Genomic DNA, 24,657 nt, shown 5'->3' on the forward strand with positions numbered 1-24,657 from the left:
TAATTCCTGCCCTCCTGTCTTTGTATAACTTACTGCTGTCTTATTGTAATTTACAAGAGGATTTGATTTATTGCCATCGTAACAGTAATTTTTGCTTATAAAGAGGAAAATTGTATTTTTGTGTCGAAATAACTCAAAAACTACTGGGACAATTTGATAAATTCTTTCATCATTAGAAAGATACGTTATCAGTGAGTAACATAGGCTATGTTTTTTTCATTTTACTTTAGGCAGACGAAGTTGTGAGAAAAGCTAGTACTAAATGAAAAAAAGACCTATTTATTTCTTTGCACGCACTCAGTATATTACTAACTACAAGGAAAAAATCGTGTGCCAATTTTTCTTGTATCCCTTCAGGATATGCTTTCTAGGTTGTCAATTATCTATATAGAGGTCTCTACAAATTATTTGGGTCGGCACGTGAATTATCTATGTCACCGATCAATTGTGAACTTCGAACAGTAAGTGATCTTACTAATTTTGGGAAAAATAATCGGAATCTAAACTGACTGGCTGTTGCTCGCAACTTAGTCTGTCGGAAATTAAAAAATAATAATAAAAAATATAGCCTATGTTACTCACAGATAAATTACCTTTTTAACGGTGAAAGATTTTTTAAATTGGCTTTTCGTTATTAGCAACGCAATTATGCTCACGAATTAATTAATACCAGCTGTTGCTCGCGACTTCGATCGTGTGAAATTAAAAAAATATAGCCTATGATACTGACAACGTAGTTTTTAAGGGTGTAAGAATTATTAAAATGGCCCAGTAATGTATGAGTTATCAATACATACAAAAATACAAATATTTCTTTATTATCTATACTATTATAATAAAGCGTAAACACACACTTCTTTGTTGCCTAAGATGTCAGCAATTACTGCATATTTTCGAATAAATCTTTTTTTAATAAAAAGTCCTACACTTACGTCACGCATTAGGCTATATATTTTCACGCCGTTATACTTAGGGGTAAATATTTTGGATAAAAACCCTAATGTAGGAAAGAGACCATAAGTTGTTGCCAACATCAAGGAAGCAAGGTTGCCATGGTTTGTCATGTCAAGTCATTTGGACATTTGCAATTGATAATACAAATGTGAACAATAAAATGAAATTTTTATAATTTCATGCGGGTGAGGTCGCATGGCAACAGCTAGTTTTAGTACAGACTAGAGTATGTGATCTTCTAGACTATCTTCTAAATCTATGATGAAAAATTTCATCGAAATACGTTCAGCCGTTTAGGCTACAAACTCTAAGAAACATCCATCTAAACTTTCGCATTTATAATATTAGTCAGATGTGTTTCAATTTCGTTCGATGGCATTCCAGTATTCTGTTTGCTAATGAAAAAAAAATATGAACTCAACAAATGTAACACAGAGATATGCAATTTGTTAGTTAATGAACAAAAGTTCGTACTGTTTGAACACAAAGAGAAAGCATAACTCAGCTCGAAACATTATCTAACATTAATGAAAATTCTTTACAAACTAGAATAAGACCTATTTAAAATGATATATAATTTTTGACCGACTTCCGAAAAGAAGGAGGTACTCAATTCGTCTGTATGTTATTTTTATGTGTGTTACGGCATAACTCCACCGCTAGTGGACCGATTTGGATAATTCATTTTTTATCCGAAAGGTAATGCTTGCAGGTGGATCTCTTTTTTTTAATATTTGGAGTCAAAGACGTACGTAGTTAAATAGTTTAGCTCAAAATCGCGCGACGAAATTTAGGGTCATTTTTGCTTTCTTTGCTTACGTAGCCTAAACTATAAGACCTACATAAAAATGATGTATGGAAGAATTGTATCTATTAAGGTTGTTAGAGTTTGTAGACTAAATAGCTAAACGCATGTCTATGAAATTTGGCATAGATGTAGAGGATAGCTGGAATAATACATAGGCTACCTTCTTTTGTTTTTAAATGGCACTCAGATAGAGTCGCAGGCGAAAACTAGTAGATTTATAAAAGTATATAGTACTCGCTATTTCCCGCGACTTTTTCCGCGTGAAATTAAAAAAATAATAATTTAAAACATAGGCTATGTTACTCACTGACAACGTAGCTTTTTAATGGTGAAAGAATTTTTGAAATCGACCCAGTAGTTTTTGAGTTATTTCATTATAATAAAACAATTTTTTTCTCTTTATAATATTAGTATAGATATATGCAGATAACAAGCCCTCTTCATAGTAAAAAAATAAGGGTAAAAACAAACTCAGTTGTGACAAATCTTGTATAAGCTTTAATGATTGTGATTTATTCCGTGTTTTGCTTGTTAAGGACGATTTATTTGACGTATAAACAGCGCATTTATAGAATACCAGCTGTAACTTACGACTTCGTCAGTTGCAATTAAAAATATAATAAAAAATATAGCCTATGTTAATCACTGATAACGTAGCTTTTTAATGGTGAATGATTTTTTAAAATTGTCCCAGTAGTTTTTGAGTTATTACAATACATAGAAAAATACACATCTTTCCTCCTTACAATATTACTAGCTGCTCCCATGCGACTTCATCCGTATAAAATTATAAAAAAAATCCATATTATTGTTCACATTTGTCAAATTATCAATTGCAAATGTCAAAATGACATGACATGATGTAAAACCATGGCAACCTTGCTTCCTTGATGTTGGCAACAACTTATGGTCTCTTTCCCACATTAGGGTTTTTATCCTAAATATTCACCCCTAAGTTTAACTTCAAAATATGTAGCCTTAAGCGTGAAGTAAGTGTAGGGGTTTTGATTAAAAAAAATATTCAAAAATATGTTGTAATTGCTGAAATATTAGGCAACAAAGAAGTGTGTGTTTACGCTTTATTATAATAATATAGACTAAGTATTTCCGTGCGGTTTTGTCCTCATTCTATTGCCTCTATTGCTTTTATTTTATCCAGACCTAGCTCCTGTAAAATGGGTCGAACAAAAAAATCGTTGTTCAGGCAAGCACAAGTTTTCCTTTAACCGCTCGTTGCCTGTCCCCAAGTTATTTATGACTTGTAATAAACCTTTTTCCCTTTAAATAAAAATGCTCACGATGTGAATATGTCGAATTTTTTTGTAGCTATAAATAATTCTTCTTAAGACTTTTGACACATACTGTATATTGAACCAGACTTTTAGTGATGTTACAAGGTAAGTAGCAAAAACTAAATGTATTATAATGTCGTGTGCTCCTGTTTAAATTTCACATTTATGATTTTACTAGCTTTTGTTTAAAATTAAAACTGAAAAAGCAAAAGTGAGTAGCCTATGTCTTCTTCCAGACTATCATCTACATATGCATCAAATTTCCACGAAATACGTTTAGTCGTTTAGGCTACAAACTCTAACATCTATCCATCCATCTAAACTTTCGCATTTACAGTATTAATTTAACATAAAATACTGAAAATAATTTACACTCTAAAATAACGGTTTTACATTTTTTTTAACATAAGGTGGCAATCAAGCAAGCGGCCACCTGAATCCACCTAAATGAAATGCGACCGCTGCCCATAAACATCCGCAATTGCAGTGTTGCCTACCCTTCATTGACGGAGGAGACGCACATAAAGAGGATATTTGAACTTCCTATGCTTCTTCACCGTCAAATCTACTTTTCCTTCCCATCCTTTCCTCTTAAGAAAAGAGTGGAAAGGGAAAGGGAAAGGGAAAGGGAAAGGAGGTTTAGGCTAAGCGCCATCTGCGCTGGGCCACCTCAAGCCCGGTGAATCTGTAAATGCCTATTCAAGGCAAACAGTGACAAATCAGTCACAAAAAAAGGAACTAAAATCAGGCCTCCAGCACCACACTCAGATGAAACGCGGAATTGCTTCCACTTCCTGCCTGTTTTTTGTGTGGTCGTGGTATTGCACTGAGCAAACCGGCCCTGCAGTGCGAAGATGTTAAAGCGGGCTCTACCACTGTAACACCCTGTAATATGCTCTTTTTGAGGTCTAATTTTCCAAGAAATCAAACAAAAAAAGTCTTCGCACTCTTCTTTTTAATTCTTCTTTACTTAATATATTCTTCTTTAGTGTTGATTTTAAGTAACTCCAGCAAGTAGTTTCCGCCGGCCTACAGACTTTGAACAGCTGAAGGCCGAAAGAAACCCCTGCCGGTGTCGCTCTCTTCTTCCTTGCCTGGTTTTTCGTATATTCTTCTTTACCAATTCTTCTTACAAAATTTCTTCTTTGCCTTATAACTAGAAGTATAATCGCCTTTAGAGTTCCGACAATACAGAATTCAAATTAAATATTCGTTTATTTATTTCTGGCTATTTAACTTAGTAAGAATAAAAAGTGACCAAGTTCACAATTGATCTGTGACATACAAATTATTCCGACAACTCAAGTCAAAAACATATCTCAGAATTACAAATAAACAATTCGTTTGAAAGCATTTCGATTCTCCAAGAAAACAAGATCTCTATTCTCACGGGCAACGTCGTCATCCGAAATAGACTAAGTTAGAAAGTTATTCACTTAGAATACTTAATTACTTAGCCTTCTTATATAAGACGAGCATACAGCTAACCTCGTCATTACCTTCCCTATTTTATCGTACTGGTTTTCTTCCTCCAAATAACTCTATCATCCGTCATGTCATCTCCCCCTTTGAATCAAATACATGCAAAAATCTAAAAATACAAATATTCCCTTTTTACCATATTAGTATAGATAGTATATATTGCTCGCGATTTTGCCCGAAATTAAAAAAATAATAAAAAGCCTGTGTATTTCACTCATAACGTTCCTTTTTAACGGTGAAAGTATTTTTGAAATCGGCCTAGATTTTAAGTCTATTTTATTTTATTGATTTATTATTTTATTTATTCTTAAGATAACTGACAGGACAAAATTATGACACATTTTTACACAATACAATAAGTAACATGCAGATAATTTTTCCTAAAATTCATAGAAAAATAACAACCACAACCGTAATAACAGACAGAAAATGTTCTTATCTAGTTTTTTATCGAACCCAAAACGTAAAATTTACGTGATAGCCTCTCGTAGATATTTTTTAAATGTTGGCCATTTTTTGAAGATGTCGATTATAGGGCTTTTATCTCTGCCTCTTTTGACGCACACACGAGTTATGAAAATCATTGTATGTGGCCATTAGTCGATTTACAGGTGAATAAAGACCCAAGCTTGTTCTGGACTTAGTGACAAAAGGGTGATATTTTTTGTGTCGCGTAGTCTGGTCGTACATACAAAAATACCTTTCATATTTATAATATCAGTATAGTTAGATGATTATTTTTCACTTACTTAAGTCCAGCGACAATCTCCATTGCGCCGTTAAAGTTGCCAATATTCCAGCAGGTGAGGGCAACTCGAAGTATACTAGCGAGAGTCGCCTTCCGTTCTTCAGGCATCGCTGACAGCACCAGTTCAGTCACCCACGCTGATACCTACGAACAGATAAGATTTCAGTGGTAGAGCCCGCTTTAAAATCTGGGCACGAATGGGTCGGCTCGCCTTACGCAATACACGACAGAAGACATGTGTGAAGTGAAAGCAATTCCGCGTTTCGTCTGAAGAGTGTGGTGTCAGAGGCTCAACTTTAGTCCCTTTTCCTTCCCAACCCTTTTTTAAATTCTTTCACCGTTAGTTTAATTTATCTGTGAGTGACATAGGTTATATTTTTATTATTTTGTAATATTACGGCGAAGTCGCAAGCAACTGCTAGTATAGTATAAGGTGATAAACGAGCAAGTTACCACCGGAATCGTGGCAAAACTGTTGTGCGATTGTCGATTGTTTCTCAGCCAATACAACTGTTTAGTTGCTCAACTAAAAATCGAGTAGTGTGCACACTTCCATATAACAAAAGAATCCAAGCGGGACTAAACAGTCGTACAATAGTTGCAAAGGTGTGCGCGGTTTAAAAATCAGAATTGTTGGCTTCAAATCTTACTAATATTATAAATGCGAAAGTTTAGATGGATGGATGTTAGAGTTTGTAGCCGAAACTGCTGAACGGATCTTGATGAAATTTTGCACCGATGTAGATGACACTTTGGAAGAACACATAGGGTACTTATTTTGTTGTTTTGTAATTCCACGCAGACGGAGTCGCGGGCGAAAACTAATGTATATAAAAAGCTCCGTCTGGTCACAAATAAACTCTCGGCCATGAACAAAATCCCGCCCACAAAGTTTGGATGGAACGTAATTTTATCAAGATGAGAGAAACGTAAGAGGCTTAAGATATAAGGCTTTCTGAATAGTAGGTAGTGTTTATTCACAAGATAAGCGGGTACTAATATAACGAGTAAATATTTATTTTTTTCTAACAAACTCAGAAACTACTACCGATGTTAACAAATATTTTACTACTATAAAGATACATTATTACTGAGTAATCTATACTATTATAATAAAGCGTAAACACACACTTCTTTGTTGCCTAAGATGTCAGCAATTACACCATATTTTTGAATGATTCTTTTTTTTTAATAAAAGCCGTTGCGGAGATGATCCGTAACAAACGCGGCTTGCTGACAGACAGATAAAAAATTGTAAATGCGATTTTCGTTATCAGCAACCCAAATACATTATCTTCCCGATATCTGTTTTTTTTTTGATATGACAAACAGACTTCAATTTTATATGTATACATCCGCTAGCGCTTATGAATGTAACCGCGGCTTTATTAGCTTTTCATCAATGTTTCACTTTGTAAAATTTCAGTGATTTTTTTTAAAGATTTATTCTGAAAAGTTATATCTATTTCAACAATAATTTTATGAAAATATGTTTTCTTATTGTATACACGACAGCACATATTTAGATTTATTTTAAAAAGCTATTAAACTTTTAAAATATGTAACCAAACAATGTAACACAAAGTTAGTTCCCAACTTATATTAAGTTGGAAATAGTTTTCATTGTATGGAGTTTGTATGGAGTTGGATGAAGTTTGATAACAGAGTTTGTTTGCTGGAATAATTTTATTAACCCTATTCAAGTTTATTAAGAACTTTTACTTGAGTATATATCTTACTAATGTTATAAATGCAAAAGTTTAGATGGATGGATGTTTGTTAGCGTTTGTAGCCTAAACGGCTGAAATTTGGCACAGATTTAGAGCATAGTCGGGAAGAACACATAGGCTACTTCTTATCCCGGGAATAGTTACGGTTCCCGTGGGATTCATTAATCTAGTTTTTTAATGTTTACTCGATCATTCTGCAACGGTTCAACATATCTTATTGAAATTTGGCACAGATATAAAACAAAGTCTGGAGTACACATGGGATAAGCTTCATCCCCGAGAAATGTCCGGTTCCCGGGGGTTACGTAGCTATTTGTAATTTATATAGTTCGTATGTTTTCTAATACTACGCGGACGAGGTTGCGGGCAACAGCTCGTAATCTATAAATCTAATTGAGGAAGTTTGAAAGTAGCGCCAGTGGTGGAGTAATTGAAAAGCAAAAGGTTAGCGTGGTATGGACATGTAATGCGAGACGATGGGGACATAACCTAAAAGTGTTAAGAATGAATGTGGATGGCTACAAAGATAGAAGACCGAAGAAAGTGGATGGATTGCGTGAAAGAGGATATGCTTAAGAAAGGAGTGGATTCAGATATGACGGCTGATAGAGATGTATGGAGCAGCACATTCTGTGCCGACTTTCGTAAGGGATAAGGGCAAGTGGATGATGAATACAACACATTTTAACTGAATAGTTCAACACAGTTAAGAGGGCACACCTTTGAATAATCTATCGCACAACTGTTGTATATAGGTTTTGTAGCAAATTTAAATTTAGTTGCATAACTAAAAATCGAGTAGTGTGTTCATATAAGCAAAGACTCGAAGCATGACTAAACAATCCTATAGTTCAGTCAAAGTTGTGCTGAATGTCGAGAATGAAATAAGAATTTGAATTATGCATGACCGGAGCTATTCAGGTCAATGTATTTTAAACTATCGATTTTAACATATGAAATTGGGATATATACAATATACTGCGTAGATATAGTTTTATGTATAGTCGCGGATATCTACCCTGTATCACAGAAAGACTGCCTTCATTATAGTTAAATCATCCAAATGGAATTATAAAATCTTACTAATATTATAAACTAGCTGTTCCCAACTTCATCCGTGTAAAATTATAAAAAAAAACATTTTATTGTTAACATTTGTCAAATTATCAATTACAAATGTCATAATGACATGATGTCAAACCATGGCAACCTTGCTGCCTTGATGTTGGCAACAACCTATGGTCTCTTTCCCACATTAGGGTTTTTATACAAAAAACTTAACCCTCAGTTTAACGGCGTGAAAATATATATCCTAAAGCGTGACGTAAGTGTAGGTCTTTTTATTAAAAAAGAATTATTCAAAAATATGCTGTAATTGCTGACATCTTAGGCAACAAAGAAGTGTGTGTTTACGCTTTATTATAATAGTATAGATGCGAAAGTTTAAATGGATGGATGTTTGTTACTGTTTGTAGCCTAAACTGCTTAACGGATCTCAATGAAATTTGGCATAAAGCATAGTCTAGAAGAAAACATAGGCTACTTACTTTTGTTATTCTTTATTCCACGCCGACGGAGTCGCGGGCGAAAGCTAGCAGTAAATAATATAGTCTGTGTTACTCACTGATAATGTAGTTTTTTTAAAGGTGAAAGAATTTTTGAAATCGGCCATACAGTTTTTGAGTTATTTCAATACATATAATAAAACAAATAATATTAGTATAGACTAGCTATTGCTCGCGATTTCACTCGTGTGCAGTTAAATAATATAGCCTATGTTACTCACAGATAAATTACCTTTCTTATGGTGAAAGAATTTTTAAAATCGGCCCAGTAGTTTTTACGTGAATCGAATACATACAAAAATCCAAAAATACAAATCTTTCCCCTTTAAAATATAAGTGTAGATGTAGATTAATTTTAGTCCCTTTACCTTTCCACTCTTTTCTTAACAGAAAAGGATGGGAAGGAAAAATGGATTTAACGGTGGAGGACAAATGTCTTCTTTATGTGCGTCTCTTCATCCGTCAGTTAATGGTAGGCAACGCATCTGCAATTGCGGATGTTTGTGCAGCGGTCGCTTTCCATTACGGTGGATTCAGGCCGCCTGCTCGTTTGCCACCTTATATTATATAAAAAAAAGATTCGAATTATGAAAAAGGTTAAAGCCTTGTTCCTTGCAACGAGACAAACTCCGTCTCACAAAAAAAACAACAAGTTAGCAGTTCATAATCCTCAGTGGGTTATTTCTTTCACTAAAACGGTTAGGGGTTGTATGAAAAGTATCCCTTTTGTTGTTAGAATTCCAATTAACGCTGAATAGATTTTTTTCTGACATAACAATACAGTTGGGATCGTCTATAGACAATCAATTACGTATGTTACCGAACGATTGTGGAATACGTCAATTGAAAATCCGACTAGACAAAACATGAAAAAAAAATTGAACAATTTACATTTTGGTTTTGGGGTATTTCATAAATTGTCGAGTTAAATTTAAAATTGTCAGCTACATGAATCAGTTGGCTTAACAAGAATGCAAACTACTACGCTGCCTAATTATATCTAGTTCTTTTCAGCAGTTTAGGCTACAAACTCTAACAAAAATCCATCCATCTAATCTTTCGCAGACAGTGGTAGTGCCCGCTTTAACATCTTAGCACGAATGGGTCGGCACGCCCCCAGTAATACCACGACCACACAGAAGACAGGCGTGAAATGGAAGCAATTCCGTGTTTCGTCTGGTGAGTGTGGTGCCGGAGGCCTAATTTAAGTCCCTTTCTCTTCACCGCCCTTTCTTTTAAGTAGAGGTTGGGAAGAGGAAGTGGATTTGACGGTGGAGGAGATGCAAAGGAAGGGGAAATATTCTCTTTACGTGCGTCTCCTCCTCCGTCGTATAAGGGTAGGCAACGCATCTGCAATTGCGGATGTCTATGGGCAGCGGTCGCTTCGCCATTTTGGCGGTTTCAGGTGGCCGCTTGCTCGTTTGTCACCTCGTGTTATAAAAAAAAAAATAGTCTATATCTATACATGTAATAAAATTGGAGTGTCTGTTTGTAATAACAAAACAAAAAAATTCGGGATAACGTCGCCGATAACGAAAATCGCATTTAAAAATTTTTGTTTGTCTGACTATCCAAGCCGCATTTATTCCGGGCAAACTCCGAAACGGCTTGGCCAATTTCGACCGAACTTTCACTGAAGGGTAGCTGACATAGACGGGCATATTATAGACTACTTTTATATCTTTATATTGCTTGGACAAATTCGAGGGTAACAGCTAGATAGTAGATCTTCATCATCCACTTGCCCTTACCCCTTACGGAGGGTCGGCATATGTGCTGCTCCATACATTTCTGTCAGCCATATTTGAATCCACTCCTTTCTTAAGCATATCCTCTTTCACACAATCCATCCATACTTTCTTCGGTCTTCTATCTTTGTAGCCATCCACATTCATTCTTAACACTTTCTGGTTTATGTCCCCATCGTCTCGCATAACATGTCCATACCACGCTAACCTTTTGCTTCTCAATTTCTCCACCACTGGCGCTACTTTCAAACTTCCTCTATTAGTTTTATAGATTACGAGCTGTTGCCCGCAACCTCGTCCGCGTAGTATTAGAAAACATACGAACTATATAAATTACATATAGCTACGTATCCCTCGGGAACCGGACATTTCTCGGGGATGAAGCTTATCCCATGTATACTCCAGACTTTGTTTTATAACACAATGACTATTTGTCTATTCCGAATGCTTACTCAGATCTACGTGCTAATTCTAACCGTAGTTAAAACAACACTAATCTAACTACAAAGTTTCAGATTAACCAGAGGCAGTAATTAAATAACTGGTTAATTTAACGTAATTGGATTTGGCACAAAGTTAACTGGAATCTGCGAGCGACGCGGCGTTTAGTGGAAGCTTTTGATGTCGCCGACAAATAAGATTATGTTACAAAGTGTATTTAAAGCTTAACTTTAGTCTTAGAGCGAACACGTTTGACTAAACTATCGCACAACCGTTTAGTCTTCTTTTGATTACTATGAGCTATATGGCGTGCAGATTACTCGATTGTTAGTTATGCAACTAAACAGTTGATGGCTGCAAAACAATCGACAATCGCACAACTGTTGGGCGATAGTTTATTCAAAGGTGTGCGCCCCTCTCTTGTATTAGAAACATAAGATTTGCTAAAATCATACTAATATTATAAATGCGAAAGTTTAGATGGATGGATGTTTGTTAGAGTTCGTAGCCTAAACGGATGAACGGATCATGATAAAATTTGGTATACATGTAGAGGATAGTCTGGAAGAACACATAGGCTACTCAAGTTTTTTTTTCACACGAACGGAGTCACGGGCGAAAGCTAGTACTACATAAATGAACCCAGAAAAGAAAGAGATTAACTAGTTTTTACAGGTATGCCAATTTAATATCGCATTTGATGTCCGTTTAGCTCTCAGAGTGAGGAGAATTATATCGAGATTCGATTAGCAGTTTACGTGGCATATTTACAAATACCCATCCATCTAAACTTTCGCATTTATAATATTAGGAAGATGTCTGATTTTCATATGTTCGCGTAAAAAAGTCGATGCATCGATATCGATAAGCTTCACCTTGGACCCATCACTAACGCACTAATGAGGTTAAAAGCTAAATTATCAGCAAATTGAATCGAGACGATAATTATACTGAAAATCGAACCTATTTTGCGCTTCTTTTCCTGTCATTCTAGTGATGTGCATTAAATAATAGAAATATCGACATTCAAAATGTCGTATAGGATTTATTTACATAACGACCAAAATATTTGGCCCCTAAGTTTAATGGCGTAAAAATATATAGCCTAAAGCGTGACGTAAGTGTAGGGCTTTTTATTGAATAAAGAATTATTCAAAAATATGGTGTAATTGCTGACATCTTAGGCAACAAAGAAGTGTGTGTTTACGCTTTATTATAATAGTATAGAAGTGTAGACATAGATTGTATAGATTTCTTTTTTATAATATTAGTATAGAAGTATAGACTAGCAATATCGATAATTTTCACATCACTATAACGTTGTACATGACATAGCTTGACAATAGGAGTGGCAGCGCGCCCCGGGTACAATTATCGAGTTAATAGGGACGTATGAGGCAGTCTATCGATTTATATAAATTACTATTATAAAGTTTTCTTTTATGTAAATACTAGCTTTCGCCCGCGACTCCGTTCGCTTGAGATTAGAAAAACAAAACTGAGTAAGCTATTTGTTCTTCCAGACTATCCTCTACATCTATGCCAAATTTCATCGAAATCCGTTCAGTCGTTTAGGCTACAAACTCTAACAAACATCCATCTAAACTTTCGCATTTATAATATTAGTATGATTTTATTAACTAGTTGTTTGTGACTGTTCATGCGGAAATAAAAGTTATTAAATACTGGTTAGCGGCTTCATCAACATGAAATAAAAAAAAAGAAATATTTCATTGTTGTCAAATGTCAAATTCTCAATTGCAAATGTCAAAATTTCTTCCTTCCTTGCTTCCTTACTATTAACAGCTGGTACTCTACTCTATTCAAAATTTTTTTAACTCTAAGCATTAAAACTAAGGTGTAACCCTTGACCATCGATGTTATAATTAACATTGAGCTTGTAAAAAACGTCAAAGTTTAAATAGGATACGGTATTAGGTGCTTTATGTTGGTATTCCCAAATGTTTGTTTCGTTGCATTTGTACTCATTATATTGCACGCCCGAAGGGGTACTTATTGTTTTTTCTTTGTATAGATGTTTGTATAAATGTTTGTAGAAATTAATTACAATAAATAAATAAATATAGGTCTTTTTCCAATTTATTTATCCCCTAAGTTTAATAGCGTGAAAATGTATAGCCTAAAGCGTGTCGTAAGTTTATGGCTTTTAATTAAAGAAAGAATTATTCAATAATATGCTGTGATTGCATCAGACACAGACAAAACATTTCTAAATACGATTTTTGTTATCAGGAATCTGGAAACTTCTTTTCATATTACAAACAGACTCTTCAATCTATACTATTATAATAAAGCGTAAACACACACTTCTTTGTTGCCTAAAATGTCAGAAATTACAGCATGTTTTTGAATAATTCTTTTTTAAATAAAAAGCCCTACACTTACGTCACGCTTTATTCTACATATTTTCACGCCAATAAACTTAGGCGGTAAATATTTTGGATAAAAACCCATGTGGGAAAGAGACCATAAGTTGCTGCCAACATTAAGGAAGCAAGGTTGCCAAGGTTTTTCATGTCATGTCATTTTGACATTTGCTATTGATAATTTGACAAACGTAAACAAAAATATCGAGCGTCGGTGGCTCAGTGGTTTGAATACTTTACTTGTAATCTACAGGTCTTAGGTTCGAATCCGCCATGTACCAATGTGATTTTCGATTTTTCGAATTTTCATATGTACATAATTTACACGACGTTCTTACGGTGAAGGAAAACATCGTGATGCCTGCACATATCGACGAAGAAATTCAAAGATATGTGTGAAGTCAACCAACCCGCAGTGCAGCGTGGTTGACTATGGCCTAGTCACTAACTTAGGGTAGGCTCCGAGCCCCTCGGTGGGGACGTATAGTGAGCTGGTGATGATGATGATGATGAAACATAAATATAAAATTTTCATAATTTTATGCGGATGAAGTCGCATGGGAACAGCTAGTTTTATTATATGTATAGATAGATTTAATCCTTGACCAAAATATAGAAGTTCGTATATTTCGAGGCAATGTATTATTCAGAAGTAATGATTGATGTACTTATATAAATTGCAAATAGTTGTGTTACTACCAAAGTTACTTTTAACCTCGTTGCAAGGTACTAGGCAATTTTTCTTTAAGTTAAACACTGCGTATTCACGCGACTGTACACCCTGTATGTTAGTTATTTGAGTAACAGGCGATATAACACGCGGGCGAAGTCGCGAGCAACAGATTTATTTTTATATATGTAATGTGGTGGCAAACGAGCAAGAGGCCACCTGAAATGATGACCACTTCCCATAGACATCCGCAATTGCAGATGCGTTGCCTACCCTTAAACGACGGAGGAAGAGACGCACATAAAGAGGATTTTTCCCCTTCTTATACGTCTCCTTCAACTTTAAATCCACTTTTCCTTTCCATCCTTCTCTGAAGAAAATGGTGGAAAGGGAAAGGGAAAGGGACTAAAATTAGGCTTCCGGCACCACACTTATCAGACTGTACGCGGAATTGCTCCCACTTGACGCTAGTCTTCTGTGTAGTAGTGGCATTACATCGGGCGAGCCGGCCCATTCCTTAAAGCAGGCTCTACCACTTTTAAATGCTAGTGAATTATAATCGATTTTTTAACAATTGGCTTCCTCTAGTCTGTATATTAACGTATTTCAGTTTCAATACGAAGATATGTTCACGGTTGACTGGCTCACACCCTCCCTTTACAATCATTTGATAGACTTTTGTGCAGACATAACCTGTCTGGTGTTATAATTTAAATGACTACAGAATTAAAATCTTTGATGTGAAAAGGTTTAAATTACTAGCTTTAGCACGTGATTTTGTCTGCGTGGAATAAAAAAACAAAATATGCTATGTGGTTTTCCAGACTATCTTACTAATATTATAAATGCGAAAGTTTAGATGGATGGATGGATGTTTGTTAGAGTTTGTAGCCTAAACGACTGAACGGATCTCCATGTAATTTGGCATAGACGTAGAGGATACTCTGGAAGAACACATAGGCTACTCATTTGTGTTTTTTTTAATTCCACGCGGACGGAGTCGCGCGCGAAAGCTAGTCCTCTATAAACTCAGACATCCATCTTTCGCATTAATATTAGTAAGATTAAGTTATGACCGGAACGTATTCAAGTAGCTGGCATACTGGTCAGGTACTGGCTTTATAGTTTTTTTAAGTTTAAATTATAACCTAATATATCATAATTTTTTTTTATTGTTTATTCACTTTTTTCAAATATCCATCATGGTTAAGTCACCCAATTTGTGTGTAAATACCTGTGTGTAAAGGGACCAGCTGAAAACCAGCTCAGAAACGGCCTGCGCCGTCTCTGCATTAGCTGAGCTGGCCGCCTTTTGCCACGCTTTCTTTTTTTTTTACTAGCTTTAAGGTTGATGTATGTAAGATTTTATTTGTAGCTTGTTTTTGTGACAATAAAAGTCCTATTTATTTATTTACGAGCTGTTGCCTGCGACTTCGTCCGCGTGGTATTAGAAAACATACGAACTATATAAATTACAAAAAGCTACGTATCCCTCAGGAACCGATCATTTCTCGGGGATGAAGCTTATCCCATGTGTACTCCAGACTTTGTTTTATATCTGTGCCAAATTTCAATAAGATATGTTGAACCGTTGTAGAATGATCGAGTAAACATTAAAAAACTAAATTAATGAATCCCACGGGAACCGTAACTATTCACGCGATAAAAAGTAGCCTATGTGTTCTTCCAGATTATGCTTTAAACCTGTGCTAAATTTCATGGAGATCCGTTCAGCCGTTTAGGCTACAAACGCTAACAAACATCCATCCATCCATCTAAACTTTCGTATTTATAATATTAGTAAGATTTTAACTGGCACGTACTTATAGCTTTCAGTGGAATATTGAGATGAGAACAAAGTTATTTAGGTTAATTGATGTATTACTTTCAATAGGGAAATAATTTCCAAAAGATATACAAATTGGAATTCAATATATTTAATAAGCATCTATATTTCTATATGAAATTATAATTGACTAATTTTCGTATAATAGGATTAAGTCTTCCCTCATTTTGAAACACGTGACTTTGAGGTTATAAAAATTAGGACAAATATTAAAAGTAACAAGATAAAATGGTATGAATTTTAACTATTTTTTTTTTATTACATAAGGTGGCAAACGAGCAAGCGGCCACCTGAAACCGCCAAAATGGCGAAGCTACCGCTGCCCATAGACATCCGCAATTGTAGATGCGTTGCCTACCCTTATACGACGGAGGAGGAGACGCACATAAAGAAGATATTTCCCCTTCCTATGCATCTCTTTCACCGTCAAATCCACTTCCTCTTCCCAACCTCTCCTTATAAGAAAAGGGTGGCAAAGAGAAAGGGACTTAAATTAGGCCTCCGGCATCACACTCATCAGACGAAACACGGAATTGCTTCCATTTCACGCCTGTCTTTTATGTGGTCGTGGTATTACTGGGGGCGTGCCGGCCCTGCAGTGCTAAGATGTTAAAGCGGGCACTACCACTGTTAAAATATTACAATTACTAAAATCTTTTTTATTTGCTAAACACACATACTAATATTATAAATGCGAAATTTTAAATGGATGGATGTTAGAGTTCGTAGTCTAAACGGCTGAACGGATTTCGATGAAATTCGGTATAGATGTAGAGGATAGTCTGGAAGAGCACATAGCGTAGTCGCTTTTTGACCGACTTCCCAAAAGAAGGAGGTACTCAATTCGTTTGTATGTTTTTTTATGTGTGTTACGGCATAAACCCGCCGCTAGTGGACTTATTTTGATAATTCATTTTTTATTCGAAAGGTAATGCTTGCAGGTGGGTCCCATTTTTTTGTTTGATTTTTGGAGTCAAAGACTACCTCGTAGTTAAATAGTTTAGCTAAAATCGCGCGATGAAATTTAGGGTCAATTTTGCTTTCTTTGCTCAAGTTTTTTTAATTACATGCGGTCGGAGTCGCGGGCAACAGCTAGTAACACATAAATACAAATGTTTCCTCTTTATAGCATTAGTACAGATGTATAGATTACTTACCTCGTCAAACCTTCTGATTAAAGTTCTAACAGTACTTCGTGCTTGCGGTGTGTGTGTGGGCGGTGCTCGGCGTATCATTTGTCGCTCGCTGACCGCGCCCAAGACACCTTCTCCGCCAAGGTTCAGTGTCACTTGACGGAGGTAGTCGATAGGTGGCACCTGGAGCAGACAGAATAACTTAGAACACATACATACAACATATAGAGGATTGATTCTTCATTTTAAACGTTTTTATGTTAAGTCGCGATTTGATTCATATGAGATTATATGGAGGTGGGCTACTCGATATTTAGTTGTGCAACTAAACAGTTGAAGGCTGAGAAACAATCGACAATCGCACAACTGTTGTGCGATGTTTTTAAGTGAAATAATAATTAGGTCAAACTTTTTCATTCGCTTAATAATACACTTGACCGTGTTCAAACAAATGCCAAATTTCGCGGATGACTTGAACAATTAAAATTGTCATCAAGATTTCCTAATTGGTGGCAGTTTGGTTGCCAAAATATTGAAAAGTATAACCTTTTTATTACATACTAGCTTTCGCCCGCGACTCCGTCCACGTGGTATCAATAAAAAACAAAATAAAGCCTGTGTGTTCTTCCAAACTATCCTCTACATCTATGCCAAATATCATCAACATCTGTTCAGCCGTTTACGCTACAAACTCTAACAAAAAGATATCCTCTTTCACAAAATCCATCCATACTTTCTTCGGTCTTCTTCCTTTGTAGCCATCCACATTCATTCTTAACACTTTCTGGTTTATGTCCTCATCGTCTCGTAACATGTCCATACCACGCTAACCTTTTGCTTCTCAATTTCTCCACCACTGGCGCTACTTTCAAACCTCCTCTAATATACAAATTCTTATAAACTCACAAAGTATTCCGAGTATGCGACCAGACGGCGGCGGTCGATTTCCAAGTAATGATCTAAGCTTATTCAATCATAAGTAACTATAATTGACATGTTATTGTGTACTGAGTATATTAACTTGGATGACTTAATCCCCCTTCTATCTTACTAATATTATAAATGGGAAAGTTTAGATGGATGGATGGATGGATGTTAGATTTTGTAGCCTAAACGGCTGAACGGATCTCGATAAAATTTGGTATAGATGTAGAGCATAGTCTGGAAGAACACATAGGCTACTTTTTATCCCGGGAATAGTTACGGTTCCCGTGGGATTCATTAATTTAGTTTTTTAATGTTTACTCGATCATTCTGCAACGGTTCAACATATATTATTGAAATTTGGCACAGATATAAAACAAAGTCTGGAGTACACATGGGATAAAGTTCATCCCCGAGAAATGTCCGGTTCCCGAGGGATACGCTTTTTATTATTTATATAGTTCGTATGTTTTCTAATACCACGCGGACGAAGTCGCGGGCAACAGCTAGTATTCACTAAACTATCGCACAACTGTTATGTGATTGTCGATTGTTTCCCAGCTTTCAACTGTTTAGTTGCACAACTAACAATCGAGTATAGTTTGTCTAAATAATATAGATTAGTTTGACAATTCAGTAGGGATGGGTTGTGTGAAATCAGGCATGAATCTTATCGATTTTCGATTTTTATTCTTATAGAAGTTGGAAGCTTTAGGTTTATAGTTATAACTTGTGAATTAAAAAACACTGTTTTCTGAAATTAATAATGATCTGCAGAACCATTACAAATAATGTGAGTAAATAAATATTTATTACTACTACAGCCGTACGTAATCGAATTGGATTTCGCTATTATTATTGTCACTGCTAAATTCTCTACACTATAATCAATACTAGAATTGTTCTCTAAATTAGTTAATAAGAAGATAATAATTTTGATTAAGTTCGATAAATTTTATTTAAACCGAATATCGATAGTTCATAGTTCGCTGCGTGTTTCGTCCCTACTATACCTGTCTAAGTACGGCATTTGCCTTCGTACAAATTGAATTCGATACTTCATATGCATCATTTATCAAACTAATCTATCTTATTTAGACAAACTATATAATAGGAATGAAAGTGGCACTAAACAGTTGTGCGATAGTTTATTCAAAGGTGCGCATGTTCTAAGAGTAAAATTGTCCAATACCGCCATCTTGGCAAAGTGTCTTCAGTCTAAACGGCCACTCGACCCAAATGCTACCAAGAGCGGGTCAGGGTCACAATGTTACATTGAAAAAAACAGTCATATCTTTTAAAATCTTGCAAATATTATAAATGCGAAAGTTTAGATGGATGGACGTTAGTTTGTTGGGTAAACGGCTACACGTATCTCGATGTAATTTGGCATTGATTTAGAGGATAGTTTGGAAGAACACATAGGCTACTTTTTTTAATTCCTAGCGGTAGGATTTGCAGAGAACAAATAGAAACAAGGAGATCTTTCAAACAACGCAAAGGATCATGATGCAGTTTTTTTAACAGATAGAATGATTCAAAAGGAAGGTAGTATAACTAGGTTTCTCCAGCGACTCCGTTCACGTGGAATAAAAAAACAAAAACAAAAGTGAGTGGCCTATATGTTCTTCCAGAATATCCTGTACATCTATACCAAATTTCATCGAGATCCGTTCAGCAGTTTAGGCTACAAATTCTAACAAACATCCATCTAAACTTTCGCATTTATAATACTAGTAAAATACAGAAAAGATAGATAAATTCAAAGGTTTCTAATATAATGTTAATAGTATAAGCATTGAACAGGTGTGAAGCCGGGTCGGTTCGCTAGTAGATATGAATTAGTTAATACACGGGCAATATGCAAATAGGTTTTTATTATTCCAAATGTAACGCCAGATGTGCGTGGCATATCGTTAACGAGCGAAAATAGGATGATTTCACAATAACATTATTAGAAAAAAAACAATAATTCTTGGCATGCTTAGTTATTGTGAATTTCGATCTTCTTTTCGTTATTCATTTGTCATTTTATTCCAGAACTTTCTCGAACATTCTCGAAGCCGTTTCGAATATTCGAGACATTTTTCCATGAACGTTATTTTCGCTACTCGCGGCGATCGAACGTTCTGGAAACGGATCGATTATTCTTCGAATATGTTCTTTCGCTACTTAACAATAGATGATGTCGCGACACTATTATCATGAATAAAAGAGATTCAAATATATAGGGACACTAGCTACCGCCCGCAACTCCGCGTGGAATTAAAAAAACAAAAGTAGATTTAGAACAATCGGGAAGAACACATAGCTATAAAAGTTTTTCTAATTCCACGCGTGTATTCACACCCTTACAATAACATCCCTGTACAGAGTACGGTTGTCATAAATAACTGACCCTTGAACATTTGTATAGCTGCATCTCTTTCACACTCATATATCCGACAGAGACGGAAGATTAGAACCTTTTTTGAATTCCGAGAATTCCAACTAAACGTTTTATTTCTTATATAAATTTAATGAAAAAGCTTTCCTGCGTAAAGACTGAATAAAAATATTGCAAAAACAAGAGAAATCTTACTAATATTATAATTGAACCATGGTAGAGCCCGCTTTAACATCTTCACACGAATGGGCCTGCTTGCCCGGTGTAATACCACGACCACACAGAAGACAGGCGTGAAGTGGAAGCAATTCCGCGTTTCGTCTGATGAGTGTGGAGCCGGATGCCTAATTTTAGTCCCTTTTCCTTTCCACCCTTTTCTTAAGAGGTATGGATGGGAAGGAAAAGTGGATTTGACGGTGGAGGAGACGTATACGGAGGGAAAATGTACTCTTTATGTGCGTCTCCTCCTCTGTCAATCAAGTGTAGGCAGCACATCTGCAAGCGGATGTTTATGGGCAGCAGTCGCTTTCCATTTCGGTGGATTCAGGCCGCTTGCTCGTTTGCCACCTTATATTACATAAAAAAAAATAAGCATATTAGAGGAAGTAACCCCAGTGGTAGAGAAGGTAAGGAGTAAAAGGTTAGTATGGTATGTTCTGAGGAGGGATGAATCGCATGTTACAAGGAGAACATTAGTTACGAGTACACCGGTAGAGGTAGATATAGAAAGAGATGGATTGCGTGAAAGGTGACATGATCAAGAAGGGAGTGATGACTGAGATGACGGATGATAGAGTTATTTGGAGGACGAAAACCCGGTGCGCCGACCTTACGGGAGTAGGATAAGGCAGGGGAAATGAATATTATAAAGAAGAAAGAAGAAATTAATTTAGTTTTTAAATGTTTACTCGATCATTCTGCAACGGTTCAACATATCTTAAAGAAATTTGGTACAGATATAAAACAAAGTCTGGAGTACACATGGGATAAGCTTCATCTCCGAGAAATGTCCGGTTGCCGAGGGATACGTAGCATTTTGGAATTTTTATAGTTTGTATGCTTTCTAATACCACGCGTACGAAGTCGCGGGCAACAGCTCGTAGGTCATATTTTCATTATTTTATGTAGACGAAGTCCCGAGCAACAGCTAGTAATGATTTTGTTTTGTAATTTCTTAGTATTTCCATTATGAAGACCGTTTCATTTGTCTATTAAGTCTAATGGGATAATTGAAGAGATATTAAACGACAGACAGGACAATTTAAAAATAATTATTCTCGAGATAGAAATCTTTTAGAATAATTACGTAAGAAAATAAATTACGTTCAAGACAATTTCAGAGAATATTAATTTTTTCAATGAAAACTTATAAAGAAAATATTTTAGTACAATAAAACTAATAAACTCAAAAACTACTGGAACGATTTAAATAATTATTTTACTATTATAAAGCTACATTATCCCTGATTTTTTATATTATAAGTTAGCAAAGAAATTCGGCGAGAAAGCGAAGCGATCAGCTTATATGTATGTGTGCTCATACATCTGCAATTTCACATACGTTGCCTTCTCTTAATCGATGAAGGAAACGCAAATAAAGAAGGTATTTCCTTCCTTTACTTGCCGTATAAGAAAATGGTGGAAAGGGAAAGGGGCTGATATTAAGCCTTCAGCACCGGAATTGCTCCCACTTCACGCCTGTCTTCTGTGTGGTCGTGGTATTGCTGTGGCGAGCCGACCCATTCGTGCGAAAATGTTAAAGCGGGCTCTACCACTGTTAAAGTTATCTATACTTATATATAGGCATATACTAGCTTTTGCCCATGACTTCGTTCGCATGGAATTAAATATAATACGTCGCCTTTATGCTTTTCTATAGTTCTACATATGTGTCAGGTTTCATCAATTCAAACCACGTTAAAGAAGCGTTATTCCATACAAATGTATTTAGTATGTTTATACGATATTGCAAAAAGAAAGAGTATTTTCTCGCGCATTGTTGCATTTTTAGCTCTATGCGAACGAAATAAGAGTGATTTTAGAGCGAGAGTTTAAAAAAGCAACGCCGTGCTTGAAAAACTTTCGTGCGAATGAGGGTTTAAACCAAAAAATGTGTTTTAAGTAAATCTTTTTTAAAATTCTTATAACTAAGTACAATATAAGTGAGATACTTGGGGAAGAATTTGCTTGACACTATCCTAATATCTAAACAATGGATTTTGGGACACCAATATCATATTACGTAACATAAGGTGTGTTACACATTAGAGTGACACAATTTTTATGTCGACTAAACTTGACCAAACTAAAGTAGTTTCATATAGTAAAATCTAAAAATAAAAACTGAATTAAATATTATTACTTGGTATGATGGTAGAAGAGCTTTTTATTGGTAGTTTTTTTTAATAGTTAAGTAGTTTTTGTAGTCAACTGTAGCGACACATATCTTTGAATTTCTTCGCTGATATGTGCATCACGTTTCCTTCACCGTAAGAACGTTGGGAAAATTATGTACATCATCATCACCACCTCATTATATGTCCCCAATGAGGGGCCCGGAGCCTACTCTAAGTTAGGGTGACTAGGCCTTTTTTTTTTCTCGCTAGAAAAATGCCTTTACGCATCCCCCCGTTGCCACGGTGTATGTGGGACTCGCCGGCCAGAAGATGGAAAATGGCCGGAATACCCACTAAAAACCCACCCAGTGTTTCTTCTGTCCGCCAGTGGCTGGTTCAGGAACGCTTGCGCTTTCTTCGGCGACCCAGCCAGCGTCGTCCGCGTTAGCGGACTCCGAGAGTGACTAGGCCTTAGTCAACCACGCTTGGCCACTGCGGGTTTGTTGACTTCACACATATCTTTGAATTTCTTCGCCGATATGTGTAAGTTTCCTCACGTTTTTATTTACGAAATTTCGATAATGGATGGATTGTGTGAAAGAATATATGCCTAAGAAAGGAGTGGATTCAGATATGACTGATAGAGATGTATGGAGTAGCACATACTCTGCCAACCCTCCATAAGGGATAAGGGCAAGTGGGTGATGATAATGACGAAATTTCGATAAATCGAAAATCACATTGGTACGGCGGGATTCAAACCCAAGACCTGTAGACAAGTCAAATGCTTAAACCACTTAGCCCGACGCTCTTTATTTACTAAACATTAGTAATAATATAACTACGTCGTAGTCTTAGACTCCAAAAATCAAACAAAAACATGGGACCCACCTGCAAGCATTACCTTTCGGATAAAAAAATAACTATCAAAATCGGTCCACTAGCGGCGGAGTTATGCCGTAACACACATAAAAAACAGACAGAATTGAGTACCTCCTTTTTTTGGGAAGTCGGTCAATAAAATATGGTCTATGTTACTTACAGATAAATTACCTTTCTAATGGTGTAAGATTTTTTTAAATCGGCCCAATAGTTATTGAATTATTTCAATACATACAAAAATACAAATCTTTCCTCTTTATAATATTAGTATATATTACGTATTATTATCACACTAATGTGTTACGAGCTTTATATTTGTGAAACATAATATTATAGGGATTCCTGTAATGCTCTAGTTCGGTATATGAGTAGAATTTCGTTTATTTTCTTTGTCTTATTTGTACTTGATGATTGCTTCTATTTTATAGAGCTGGAGGATTTCCTTCCCCAATATATTTATCCTATACTGATATTATAAGGAGGAAAACTTTGTATTTTTGTATTTTTTTGTATGTATTGAAATAACTTAAAAACCACTGGACCGATTTTAAAAATTCTTTCACCACCAGAAAGGTAATTTATCTGTGAGTAACATAGGCTATATTTTATTATTACTAATGTTTAGGAATTATTAATAATCAGCGTGTTTCTGGACGCAGGAGTTAAAAATTAACTAAACTTTAACTTTTCTCGGCTTATGCTGCCGAAACCGTTAGAGGTATATAAAAATGATGTATGAAAGAATTGTAGATCTCAAAAAGTTCTAAAGAAAAGTCCACGATTGCACATCTATCTTTAACGGTTCTCTTACAATAACCACTTTTGTTTACAAAATGAATTAAAAACCTCACGCTATTTGCAGCGTTCTTTTATTAGTTTCAATATTAATCCTTATCCAAATAAATGCGTTTGTTATCAGGAGAATTTAATGTAGAATAAAATTGTCCTTTACAGTATTTAAATTGGACCAATAGTTTAGAAGATATCACAAACACAAACAATAAGGGTAACCGAAAAATCAGCTTACAAGCTACCGGGCTTAGAAATTTGAAATCTTGCTTCGGTACATTTCTGTTATTACGTAGATTACTACTAAGTTAATATTTTTGGTAATCGATTGAAAAAAAGGGCGAACGTAATAGGTTATATTTGTTATTTCACGCGGGCGAAGTCGCGAGCAACAGCTAGTAAAGTATATTTAGTTATGCCTTTGACTAAAATCGAGAAACTGTTGTGCGATTGTCGATTGTTTCTCAGCCTTCAACTGTTTAGTTGCACAACTAAAAATCGAGTAATGTTCACCTCCATATCTTACTAATATTATA

The 24,657-nt window shown here is 35.6% G+C and overlaps 1 protein-coding gene across 1 annotated transcript in view; it reads right to left on the reverse strand.

The window, feature by feature from the left end:
- Positions 1-24,657, reverse strand: part of LOC106107515 (1-phosphatidylinositol 4,5-bisphosphate phosphodiesterase epsilon-1-like) — an 85,115-nt gene that overhangs the window by 36,378 nt on the left and 24,080 nt on the right. The window contains exons 3-4 of the mRNA XM_013288390.1: positions 16,829-16,987; positions 5,286-5,428 (exon numbers count right to left, since the gene is read on the reverse strand). Of these exons, the coding sequence (XP_013143844.1) occupies positions 5,286-5,428; positions 16,829-16,987 (302 nt within the window). The remainder of the gene's footprint in view (positions 1-5,285; positions 5,429-16,828; positions 16,988-24,657) is intronic.

The sequence above is a fragment of the Papilio polytes genome, unplaced genomic scaffold (assembly GCF_000836215.1).
Source record: "Papilio polytes unplaced genomic scaffold, Ppol_1.0 DF821956.1, whole genome shotgun sequence".
NCBI lineage: Eukaryota > Metazoa > Arthropoda > Insecta > Lepidoptera > Papilionidae > Papilio > Papilio polytes.